General features: G+C 41.7%; 1 protein-coding gene across 3 annotated transcripts in view; it reads left to right on the top strand.

Annotated features, from left to right (window-relative positions):
- cadm2a (cell adhesion molecule 2a) overlaps positions 1-13,939 on the top strand; it is a 648,926-nt gene that overhangs the window by 536,763 nt on the left and 98,224 nt on the right. For all 3 annotated transcript variants that reach the window (XM_029770384.1, XM_029770385.1, XM_029770383.1), the window contains one exon: positions 8,061-8,213. In XM_029770384.1, the coding sequence (XP_029626244.1) occupies positions 8,061-8,213 (153 nt within the window). The remainder of the gene's footprint in view (positions 1-8,060; positions 8,214-13,939) is intronic.

Raw genomic sequence — 13,939 nt, 5'->3', positions numbered from 1 at the left:
CCTATCCATCCCTAGTTATTGATGAAACAACAGGCCCTATCCATCCCTAGTTATTGATGAAACAACAGGCCCTACCCATCCCTAGTTATTGATGAAACAACAGGCCCTATCCATCCCTAGTTATTGATGAAACAACAGGCCCTATCCATCCCTAGTTATTGATGAAACAACAGGCCCTATCCATCCCTAGTTATTGATGAAACAACAGGCCCTATCCATCCCTAGTTATTGATGAAACAACAGGCCCTACCCATCCCTAGTTATTGATGAAACAACAGGCCCTATCCATCCCTAGTTATTGATGAAACAACAGGCCCTATCCATCCCTAGTTATTGATGAAACAACAGGCCCTATCCATCCCTAGTTATTGATGAAACAACAGGCCCTATCCATCCCTAGTTATTGATGAAACAACAGGCCCTATCCATCCCTAGTTATTGATGAAACAACAGGCCCTATCCATCCCTAGTTATTGATGAAACAACAGGCCCTATCCATCCCTAGTTATTGATGAAACAACAGGCCCTATCCATCCCTAGTTATTGATGAAACAACAGGCCCTATCCATCCCTAGTTATTGATGAAACAACAGGCCCTATCCATCCCTAGTTATTGATGAAACAACAGGCCCTACCCATCCCTAGTTATTGATGAAACAACAGGCCCTATCCATCCCTAGTTATTGATGAAACAACAGGCCCTACCCATCCCTAGTTATTGATGAAACAACAGGCCCTACCCATCCCTAGTTATTGATGAAACAACAGGCCCTACCCATCCCTAGTTATTGATGAAACAACAGGCCCTATCCATCCCTAGTTATTGATGAAACAACAGGCCCTATCCATCCCTAGTTATTGATGAAACAACAGGCCCTACCCATCCCTAGTTATTGATGAAACAACAGGCCCTATCCATCCCTAGTTATTGATGAAACAACAGGCCCTACCCATCCCTAGTTATTGATGAAACAACAGGCCCTACCCATCCCTAGTTATTGATGAAACAACAGGCCCTATCCATCCCTAGTTATTGATGAAACAACAGGCCCTATCCATCCCTAGTTATTGATGAAACAACAGGCCCTATCCATCCCTAGTTATTGATGAAACAACAGGCCCTATCCATCCCTAGTTATTGATGAAACAACAGGCACTACCCATCCCTAGTTATTGATGAAACAACAGGCCCTATCCATCCCTAGTTATTGATGAAACAACAGGCCCTATCCATCCCTAGTTATTGATGAAACAACAGGCCCTACCCATCCCTAGTTATTGATGAAACAACAGGCCCTACCCATCCCTAGTTATTGATGAAACAACAGGCCCTATCCATCCCTAGTTATTGATGAAACAACAGGCCCTATCCATCCCTAGTTATTGATGAAACAACAGGCCCTATCCATCCCTAGTTATTGATGAAACAACAGGCCCTACCCATCCCTAGTTATTGATGAAACAACAGGCCCTACCCATCCCTAGTTATTGATGAAACAACAGGCCCTATCCATCCCTAGTTATTGATGAAACAACAGGCCCTATCCATCCCTAGTTATTGATGAAACAACAGGCCCTATCCATCCCTAGTTATTGATGAAACAACAGGCCCTATCCATCCCTAGTTATTGATGAAACAACAGGCCCTATCCATCCCTAGTTATTGATGAAACAACAGGCCCTATCCATCCCTAGTTATTGATGAAACAACAGGCCCTATCCATCCCTAGTTATTGATGAAACAACAGGCCCTACCCATCCCTAGTTATTGATGAAACAACAGGCCCTACCCATCCCTAGTTATTGATGAAACAACAGGCCCTATCCATCCCTAGTTATTGATGAAACAACAGGCCCTATCCATCCCTAGTTATTGATGAAACAACAGGCCCTACCCATCCCTAGTTATTGATGAAACAACAGGCCCTATCCATCCCTAGTTATTGATGAAACAACAGGCCCTATCCATCCCTAACCCGATGTATAATGTTGGGGTTTGTCGGGCTCAGGTCGGGCAGCAGAGATCTAAGTGTAATTCCACTCTCCATGAAATGAATGAAAGGTTTATTCATTCAGGAGTTAAAATAACACTCAGTCTTGTAGAATAACCTGAGTGTTGGTGTTAAACGTCCCAAACAGTCATTCTGATTCCCATGTAAAATAACCTTCTGAGTTACTAAAAAGTCACCTATAATATTTTTATACAGATAAAAATGCAATATTGTGGGGAAAAAGTACCTTTTCTCTCATATCAAATTACCAGGAAGTCTGGAAAGACAGACGATGAGTGGGGGAGACGGGGAAATCACCTTGACTGATGGTTCTTTGAAAACCTCTATGTCGAGCAACATGGACACTGTGTTGTAGTGAGATTATCTCCAAACAATTACTTTACCTTTAATTACTTTACCTTTAATTACTTTACCTTTAATTACTTTACCTTTAATTACTTTACCTTTAATAACTTGAGTGTGATTGTGTCATTTGTATTCTATGTAGAGTAAAACAACGCGCACACAAACAAACAATTGCCGGTAAACAAAGCAACTCAAACAACATTGAAATTGCATGCAACATCCAATCCTGTCATACACCACAATATGGTTTCACAAATGAGTTGTTTATCTAACTGTTTGGTTATTGTAACAGCAACAGTATAGACGACATGTATAGCGAGCCCAAACCTCTAATTATACATGACCAAAAGTGTTGGAACATTGCTGCGGGGACTTGCTTCCAATCAGCCACAAGAGCATTAGTGAGGTCGGGCATTGATGTTGGGCGATTAGGCCTGGTTCACGGTCAGTGTTCCAATTCATCCCAAAGGTGTTCGATGTGGTTGAGGTCAGGGCTCTGTGGAGGCCAGTCAAGTTCTTCCACACTGATCTCGACAAACCATTTGTGTATGGACCTCGCTTTGTACACGGGGGCATTGTCATGCTGAAACAGGAAAGGGCCTTCCCCCAAACTGTTGCAACAAAGTTGGAAGCACAGAATCATCTAGAATGTCATTGTATGTTGTAGCGTTAAGATTTCCCTTCACTGGAACTAAGGGGCTTGAACCATGAAAAACAGCCCCAGACCATTAATCCTCCTCCACCAAACTTTACAGTTGGCACTATATATTCGGGCAGGTATCGTTCTCCTGGCATTCGTCAAACCCAGAATGTGTCCGTCGGACTGCCAGATGGTGAAGCGTGATTCATCATTCCAGATAATGTGTTTCCACTGCTCAAGTGTCCAATGGCAGCTAGCATGGTGATCTTAGGTTTGTGTGCAGCTGCTCGGCCATGGAAACCCATTTCATGAAGCTCCCGACGAACAGTTCTTGTGCTGACGCTGCTTCCAGAGGCAATTTGGAACTCGGTAGTGAGTGTTGCAACCGAGGACGATTTTTACATACAGTACTACGAGCTTCAGCACTCAGCGGTCCCGTTCTGTGAGCTTCACGCCTGAGCCATTGTTGCTCCAATAACAACACTTACAGTTGACCAGTGCAGCTCTAGCAGGGCAGATACTTGACGAATTGACTTGTTGGAAAGGTGGCATCCTATAACCGTGCCATGTTGAAAGTCACTGAGCTCTTCAGTAAGGCCCATTCTACTGCCAATGTTTTATCTATGGAGATTACATGGCTGTGTGCTTGATTTTATACACCTGTCAGCGACATGTGTGGCTGAAATAGCCTAATCCAGAAATGTAAAGGTGTGTCCACATACTTTTGTATATATAGTGTATTTGCTGACACGCTGCAGTCACGTTTAGTTACCAGTAGACTAGCTATCTAGCTACGTAAACCACGCCCCTCTGTGACGTTGGTTACGAGGCGGTACTTATTTAAATTAGGTAAGAGAATAAGACGTTACCATTGGTGTATGAAACAAAAAAAAAAAAGCCCTTAATAATCCCACCTCCATCCCTCTTCCTGATTCGATGGTGTTTGACATGGGGGAGGGGACCAGTAATTTTATGATCAAACTTTATCAATGTAGAAGTAACAGTCAATTTTTATACTTTGGTTGTCCTACTTGGTTTTGGTTTCATCCAAATGATTTGGACTGTTTGGGACCTTTAATCACTTTACCTTTAATAACTTTACCTTTAATAACTTGAGTGTGATTGTGCCATTTTTATTCTGTGTAGAGTAAAACAAACAAACACCCAAAACCACGCCCCTCATTATCATATTTCCCAATATGCTTTATTGCAGGTTGATTTCTAGAATTGTGTATGTCTATATCTGTGTTTTTGTACGCACGTTGATTGATTAATTGATTGATGTTATCAATTAATCAAATGTATTTATAACATCAGCTGATATCTCAAAATGCTGTACAGAAACCCAGCCTAAAACCCCCAAACAGCAAGCAATGCAGATGTAGAAACACGGTGGCTAGGAAAAACTCCCTAGAAAGGCCAAAACCTAGGAAGAAACCTAGAGAGGAACCAGGCTATGAGGGGTGGCCAGTCCTCTTCTGTCTGTGCCAGGTGGAGATTAAAACAGAACATGGCCAAGATGTTCAAACGTTCATAGATGACCAGCTGGGTCAGATAATAATAATCACAGTGGTTGTAGCGGGTGCAACAGGTCAGCACCTCAGGAGTAAATGTCAGTTGGCTTTTCATAGCCGATCATTCAGATTTAGAGACAGCAGGTGCGGTAGAGAGAGAGAGAGAGAGAGAGAGAGTAGAAAATAGCAGGTCCAGGACAAGGTAGAAGGTCCAGGACAAGGTAGCACGTCCGAAAGAGTCATCAGGCCAGGTAATCATGAGGTCCTAGGGCTCAGGTCACCGAGAGGGGAGGGAGAGGGAGAGAGAGAATTAGAGGGAGCATACTTAAATTAACACAGGACATCGGATAAGACAGGAGAAATACTCCAGATATAACAGACTGACCCTAGCCCCCCCCCCCCACCGACACATAAACTATACAAAGATAAATTACATATATTTTTCTAACCTCCAAAAAAACTAAATCAGTCTGTTAGTAGTTGGAGTTATTCTAGTTTAGATGGTGCAGGTAATCATTTATTTTTGTCCAATTCTCCTTCACCTTGGCTCTCATTCTAAATGCAATAATAACTTTACCTTTAATAACTTTACCTTTAATTACTTTACCTTTAATTACTTTACCTTTAATTACTTTACCTTTAATTACTTTACCTTTAATTACTTTACCTTTAATAACTTGAGTGTGATTGTGTCATTTGTATTCTATGTAGAGTAAAACAAACGCACACACAATCCAAAACACGCCCATCATCATAATTCCCAGCATGCTTTATTGCAGGTAGATTTTTTTTTGAAGTGTTTGTTTCAATATCTGTGTTTTTGCATGGACATTGATTGATTGATTGATTGATTGTTAATTATCTATGTATAGCAATAAAAACAAACAAACAAACAAACAAAAACAAATTCCTATTGTTGGATATCACTTTACAAGCCACAATAATAATATGGATTGCTTGATGTGGTCTGCAAACCAGGAGTTTCAGGGTAGAACTAGGCTGTTAAGGTATAACCTTATTTACATTTACATTTACGTCATTTAGCAGACGCTCTTATCCAGAGCGACTTACAAATTGGTGCATTCACCTTATGATATCCAGTGGAACAACCACTTATGATATTTGAATGTATAGTCATAAAGGGTTAAATTACAAGGATAATATATTAACGTATGCGCTCACTTGGTGAAGGCTACAGGATTGACAATACAATGCAACAACCATGTCTTTGTCACTAGCAAACACAGTCACCGGTGGTAATTCCAACATTCAATAAAGGCACTCGGGGATATTTGCAAATATTTGCTCATATTAGCATATATCCCAGTGTGCCTTTAGAGTGAATGTTAGAATTACCACCCATGACTGTGTTTACTAGTGACAGAGACTTAGTCATTTGCATCATTGCATTCACTTGCACATTTAGCCTTTATGAATTGCTATAAATACCACGAGGTTCATCTTTCATTGCCGGTTTACTTCCTATCACAGCAACGTGATGTCTTTGACCTGCTCACCTCTGCCGTTTTGTCAAATTAAATTGACCTTCAGGGTGGATTCTAATTCCCACTGAAATCTATCCAAAATGGTGGCTTTGTAATATTTTGAATAGTTCATCACCCACCGTTTGCATTCAGACTGATCGCCAGGTAGGGAGCATAAAGTTGACAAGATAACCTAAATCATATGAACAGGCTCCACCATCTAAATAACGACTGTAACAAATCCAACCACTAAACAGATTAGAGTCGATTTACAAAAATACGATGTGCTGCATAATAAACATACCAATCAATGTACAACGAAAAACACAGAAATAGAAACAAAAAATTTAAAAAAAAATGTACCTACAAAACAGCATGCTGGGAAATATGTTAATCAGCTCTGACACCACTTTAAATATTTTCCAAGGCTAAAAATAAGCAATCCACCCTTAAATAAAAAGCTTATGCATGAATGACTTCAAGTCGCTTTGGATAAAAGCATCTGCTAAATTAATTTATGTTGTAGAATTATAAAGCAATACAGAATAATTGAGTGAGCAATACTCATGGAAATTGGAATTTTTCCTCCATATAAAAGTACAAAATGACATAGTTCATAGACAAGGTACGGAAACCAATATGTCTGAGCTAACCCTTTAATTGGAACCGGAAATATATTGCAACTAATTGGAAAACATTTCAAAACATAATGTATATACTGTAATGTATATAATTATTTTATAGTTTTAAAACAAAGTTTGCATTCCATTTCAGTGCTGAATGCATTAACTCCAGTGACTGGAATTAGCATAATTATAATACAATTCCAGTTCATACATTTTAAATTGCAATTCCATTCCAAGGATGTTTTTATTTTAAAATGTCAATTCAATTACCTTGCTGCAATTCCAAATAAATTCGAAGTAAATTCTCCATTTCCTGCTAAATTCCAATTCCATTCCAAGGATGTTTTTATTTTAAAATGTCAATTCAGACAGTCTAAATTTCAATTCAATTACCTTGCTGCAATTCCAAATCAATTCCAAGTAAATTCTCCATTTCCTGCTTGTATTCCAGAATTGAATTTTGGAATATGTGTAACATGGGTCGTATAAAGGGGACCGAGGCGCACTGGAGAGGCGCACTGGAGGAAGAGCGCTAGGAGCAGGCACAGGACGTACTGGGATATGGCGGCGCACTGTAGAGAGAGTGCGAGAGGCAGGCACATGCTCACCACAATAAGCACGGGGAGTTGACTCAGGCCTCACCCCTGGCCCAGCCAAACTACCCGTGTGCCCCACCCCAAATTTTGTTGGGGGGGGGCTGCCTCTCGTTCTTCTCAGGTAGGCTCCGATATCGCTCGATTACCTGGCACCAAGTCCAGTTTCTCCTCTCCATCTACTCCTTATGTGACCAGGTGTCCATTTCTGCCCGGGCACGCCGCTTGATCCAATCATGGTGGGTAGTTCTGTAACGGGCGTTGTATAAATGGGACCAAGGCGTGGCGTGTAGAGTGCTCATACTTTTCTTTAATGAAACACTTAACCAAAAACAACAACAAAAACGACTGCTAACAATTCCGTCAGGTACACTTGACAAAACGGAAAACAACTACCCACAACAACACATGAAAAACAGGCTACCTAAGTAGGGCTTCCAATCAGAGACAAAGATAGACAGCTGCCTCTGATTGGAAACCATACTTGGCCAAAACATAGAAAAACGAAAACATAGAATGCCCACCCACCTATCACACCCTGACCTAACTAAACAAGAAAAACACAGCTCTTCTAGGTCAGAGCGTGACAATATGAAAATAAATTGGAATCAACCCCAACCCTTGTATGTTCACAGTTGGAAGTCTCTCTTGCTCTCCTCTCTCTCTCTCTCTCTCTCCCTTCCTGTACTGCCCAGGGATAGTTGTATTAAGTGCATTTTGCTGTTTTTGTTGACATATTGTGTGTGATGAAATAAGATGTTATCATTGTTATAGTTAGTGATAAAATCCATTAGTAAATTAGCTATTCTCTCTCTCCCTCCCTCCCTCCCTCCCTCCCTCTTCTAGCTTTGAGAGATAACCGTATCGAGCTGGTCCGAGCATCGTGGTCAGAGCTGACCATCAGTATCAGTGAGGTGACACTGGCCGATGAGGGGATGTACACCTGTTCTCTATTCACCATGCCTGTCAAGACCGCCAAGGCCTACCTTACTGTACTGGGTGAGTATAGCACGCACCGGATAGCATGCACGCAGGAGTGTACTCACACATACAAGAACACACACACACACACTGGCTAGAGCCAGGGGCGGACTGGGACCAGACACACTGGAGCCAGGGGCGGACTGGGACCAGACACACTGGATCCAGGGGCGGACTGGGACCAGACACACTGGCTAGAGCCAGGGGCGGACTGGGACCAGACACACTGGCTGGAGCCAGGGGCGGACAGGGACCAGAAATTGGCTTTGGCATTTCCAACACAGCGGACCATTTATTTCCTTGTGGCACCATTATTAGCCAAAATGGACCAACCCATCTGGCATTTGCCTGAAATGTCTAGTCAGGGGCTAGTCCGCCCCTGACTGGAGGACACCTAACCACACACACACACACACACACACACACACACACACACACACACACACACACACACACACACACACACACACACACACACACACACACACACACACACACTGGATGACAGTACCTCTGATTATACCCCAATACCACAAATATGATTTAATTTCACCAGAACACCCTTCCCTCCCCTCATCAGAGTTTATGCAAGAATCAGTAATATTGCTTCATATCCTGATGCTGTGTTCATTTTAGACTGATGCTGTGTTCATTATATCCTGATGCTGTGTTCGTTATAGACTGATGCTGCGTTCGTTATAGACTGATGCTGTGTTCGTTATAGACTGATGCTGTGTTCGTTATAGACTGATGCTGTGTTCGTTATAGACTGATGCTGCGTTCGTTATAGACTGATGCTGTGTTCATTATAGACTGATGCTGTGTTCGTTATAGACTGATGCTGTGTTCATTAGAGACTGATGCTGTGTTCATTAGAGACTGATGCTGTGTTCATTAGAGACTGATGCTGTGTTCATTATAGACTGATGCTGCATTAGTTATATCCTGATGCTGTGTTCATTATAGACTGATGCTGTGTTCATTATAGACTGATGCTGTGTTCATTATAGACTGATGCTGCATTAGTTATAGACTGATGCTGTGTTAGTTATAGACTGATGCTGCATTAGTTATAGACTGATGCTGTGTTCATTAGAGACTGATGCTGTGTTCATTATAGACTGATGCTGTGTTCATTATAGACTGATGCTGTGTTAGTTATAGACTGATGCTGCGTTCATTATAGACTGATGCTGCATTAGTTATAGACTGATGCTGTGTTAGTTATAGACTGATGCTGTGTTCGTTATAGACTGATGCTGCGTTCGTTATAGACTGATGCTGTGTTCATTATAGACTGATGCTGTGTTCATTATAGACTGATGCTGCATTCATTATAGACTGATGCTGTGTTAGTTATAGACTGATGCTGCGTTCATTATAGACTTATGCTGTGTTCATTATAGACTGATGCTGTGTTCATTATAGACTGATGCTGCGTTCATTATAGACTGATGCTGTGTTAGTTATAGACTGATGCTGTGTTCATTATAGACTGATGCTGTGTTCATTATAGACTGATGCTGTGTTCATTAGAGACTGATGCTGTGTTCATTATAGACTGATGCTGCATTAGTTATATCCTGATTCTGTGTTCATTATAGACTGATGCTGTGTTCATTATAGACTGATGCTGCATTAGTTATAGACTGATGCTGTGTTAGTTATAGACTGATGCTGCATTAGTTATAGACTGATGCTGTGTTCATTAGAGACTGATGCTGTGTTCATTATAGACTGATGCTGTGTTCATTATAGACTGATGCTGTGTTCATTATAGACTGATGCTGCGTTCATTATAGACTGATGCTGCATTAGTTATAGACTGATGCTGTGTTCATTATAGACTGATGCTGCATTAGTTATAGACTGATGCTGTGTTAGTTATAGACTGATGCTGTGTTCATTATAGACTGATGCTGCGTTCATTATAGACTGATGCTGCATTAGTTATAGACTGATGCTGTGTTCATTATAGACTGATGCTGTGTTCATTATAGACTGATGCTGCGTTAGTTATAGACTAATGCTGTGTTCATTATAGACTGATGCTGTGTTCATTATAGACTGATGCTGTGTTAGTTATAGACTGATGCTGCGTTCATTATAGACTGATACTGCATATCGCTCCAATGCTGCAAGTCAAAAAGCATAAGTGACAAAGTGGCTAATTATAATAATGCTTATAGAATGATGTAAGCCCTACATTTACACATGATTTAATATATCTAATATATAACATCATTTATTAGCAGTGTGTTTGTAAACAAGGGTTTGAATTCATAATATTCATTTTCATGGTAATGACTTTCACTTTCCCTCTCAACACAATAGCACAATGGAAACGTAAAGCCACAAATTCAAAAGAGAAAACGGTCACCCCAAAACGGGTGATTCCAATTTCACCGCGACGACTGGTAATGAATGTCAGGAAGCAGGCGCCTCACACTGTGAGCTAATTGTCCAGACTCATTGTTACATATTAAGTCATTCATTTGATTATCTGAACATGCTGGTGGACTTCTGTTAAAGGATTCTTTAGTGAGAAATTGTTGGATCACGTCCAACTGTGTTAACGATTTCAATTGGCTGATACAGATTTTTGTTACCGGATGTAATTTTCTGCTCAGCTGGTCGGCCTCAGCATCGTGGCTAATTGTGCCAGGTTGGCTTTTTGAAAAAAAAATCTAAAATAAAAAGCTAGCAGCTAGCCAAGCACAATCTCCCGAATATATCCCCAATGTGTTCGGAAGACATAATATATAATAATATAACATGCAATTCAGCAGACGCCAAAGCAACACCACTATCCTGTCGTCGACAAGAGCCATGCTCAACTAACTGAGTTGCAGAGGACATTTAATTAGCATCTCATTCAGACAATACCATTGAAATTATGAAGAATACCACAGTCGGCCCACTCACAACCTTTACAATACTCCTACTCAGACATCTAGTCAGCTGATGATCCCATTCAGCTCAAGGTCCACTTAACATGTCATTTTATGTAATGAAGCTACATTGACGGTTATAAAAAAACAAAGAAAAACCACACAGCTTTCATTAGAACTTTACTTTTCGTTAATACAGTTGGTTAATGTTGCTGAAGGTTTCCACTTTTTGTTGTCAGAGTTTGGATTAAACACACATACACGTTGATGTTATAAAATTGGGGACGTCAGATAAAAACACAAATACGCACACGCACACACACACACACACACACACACACACACACACACACTTCCATGAACGTACACACACACTTCCATGAACATACACACACACTTCCATGAACACACACACACACACACACACTTCCATGAACACACACACTTCCATGAACGCACACATGCATGCACACACACACAGCTCTTTGTCAATCAATCAAACACACACACACACACACACACACACACACACACACTCACCAGAGGCGGGATGTCGGAGTGAGCAGGATGTTAAAGGTAATTACTCTACCAGGAGGAGGCAGAAAACACAAGGCCTGAATCCCATCAATACCAATGATCAGCAGATCTGTCAATCAATCAGCCTCAGTGACTTTGGAGCACACACACACACACACACACACACACACACACACACACACACACACACACACACACACACACACACACACACACACACACACACACACACACACACACACACACACACACACACACACACACACACACACACATCACACATACACACACACACACACACACACATCACACATACACACACACACACACACACATACACACACATACACACACACACACACACACACATATCACACATACACACACACACACACACACATCACACATCACACACACACACACATCACACATACACACACACACATCACACACACACACATCACACATCACACACACACACATCACACACACACACACACACACACACACACACACACACACACACACACACACACACACATCACACATACACACACATCATACACACACATCACACATTCAGTGCCTTCAGGAAAGTGTTCAGACCCCTTGCCTTTTTTCCAGATTTTGTTACGTTACAGCCTTATTCTAAAATTGATTCAATATGTATTTTTTTTCTCAGCAATCTACACACAATACCACTTAATGACGAAGTGAAAATAGGTTTTTAGACATTTTTACAAATGTATAAAAAATATTTTAAAAAATGCCTTATTTACATAAGTATTCAGACCCATTGCAATGAGACTTAATATTGATCTCAGGTACATCCTGTTTCCATTGATCATCCTTGAGATGTTTCTACAACTTGATTGGAGGCCACCTGAAGTAAATTCAATTGATTGGACATGATTTGGAAAGGCACACACCTGTCTATATAAGGTCCCACAGTTGACAGTGCATGTCAGAGCAAAAACCAAGCCATTAGGTCGAAGGAATTGTCTGTAGAGTTCCGAGACAGGATTGTGTCGAGGCATTGAAGGTCCCCAAGAACACAGTGGCCTCCATTCTTAAATGGAAGAAGTTTGGAACCACCAAGAATCTTCCTTGAGCTGGCCGCCAGGCAAAACTGAGCAATCGGGGGAGAAGGGCCTTGGTCAGGGAGGTGACCAAGAACCCGATGGTCACTCTGACAGAGCTCCAGAGTTCCTCTGTGGAGATGGGAGAACCTTCCAGAAGCACAATCATCTCTGCAGCACTCCACCAATCAGGCCTTTATGGTAGAGTAGCCAGACAGAAGCCACTCCTCAGTAAAAGGCATGACTGCCCACTTGGAGTTTGCCAAATGGCACCTAAAGACTCTCAGACCATGAGAAACAATATTCTCTGGTCTGATGAAACAAAGATTGAACTCTTTGGCCTGAATGCCAAGCGTCACGTCTGGAGGAAACCTGGCACCATCGGCAAGACAGAACAGCTGCCTCTGGTAAGACAAAGGGTGGTGGTCTGTGTCTCTTTATCTCTAATATTAAGGAAGTCTCAAGGTTTTGCATCGCCTGAGGTAGAGTATCTCATGATAAGCTATAGACCACACTATTTACCAAGAGAGTTTTCATCTATATTTTTCGTAGCTGTCTAATAACCACCACAAACCGATGCTGACACTAAGACCGCACTCGACGAGCTGTATAAGGCCGTAAGCAAAAAAGAAAATGCTCACCCAGAAGCGGCGCTCCTAGTGGCAGGAGACTTTAGTGCAGGAAAACTTAAATCCGTTTTGCCTCATTTCAACCAGAAGAAAAACATCTCTAGTCCACCATTATTCCACACACAGAGAGGCGTACAAAGCTATCCCTCGCCCTCCATTTGACAAAGGGAGGCATCGGGATCACAGGGACCGTACTTACATAGCCCAACCAAAAGCCATGGATTTACAGGCAACATCCGCACTGAGCTAAAGGCTAGAACTACCTCTTTCAAGGAGTGGGACACTAATCCGGACGCTTATAAGAAATCCCGCTATGCCCTCCGATAAACAATCAAACAGTCAAAACATCAATACAGGACGAAAATTGAATCCTACAACACCGGCTCTGACACTCATCGGATGTTGCAGAGCTTGCAAACTATTACGGATTACAAAGGGAAACCCAGCCGCGAGCTGCCCAGTGAAGCGAGCCTACCGGACGAGCTAAATGCCTTCAATGCTCGCATCAAGGCAAGCAACACTGAACCATGCATGAGTGCACCAGCTATTCCGGACGACTGTGTGATCACAGCTGCAACATTGAGAGCATCCTGACTGGTTGCATCACG

This window comes from Salmo trutta, chromosome 12, assembly GCF_901001165.1.
Source record: "Salmo trutta chromosome 12, fSalTru1.1, whole genome shotgun sequence".
NCBI lineage: Eukaryota > Metazoa > Chordata > Actinopteri > Salmoniformes > Salmonidae > Salmo > Salmo trutta.
This window is presented reverse-complemented; position numbering and strand designations above follow the sequence as displayed.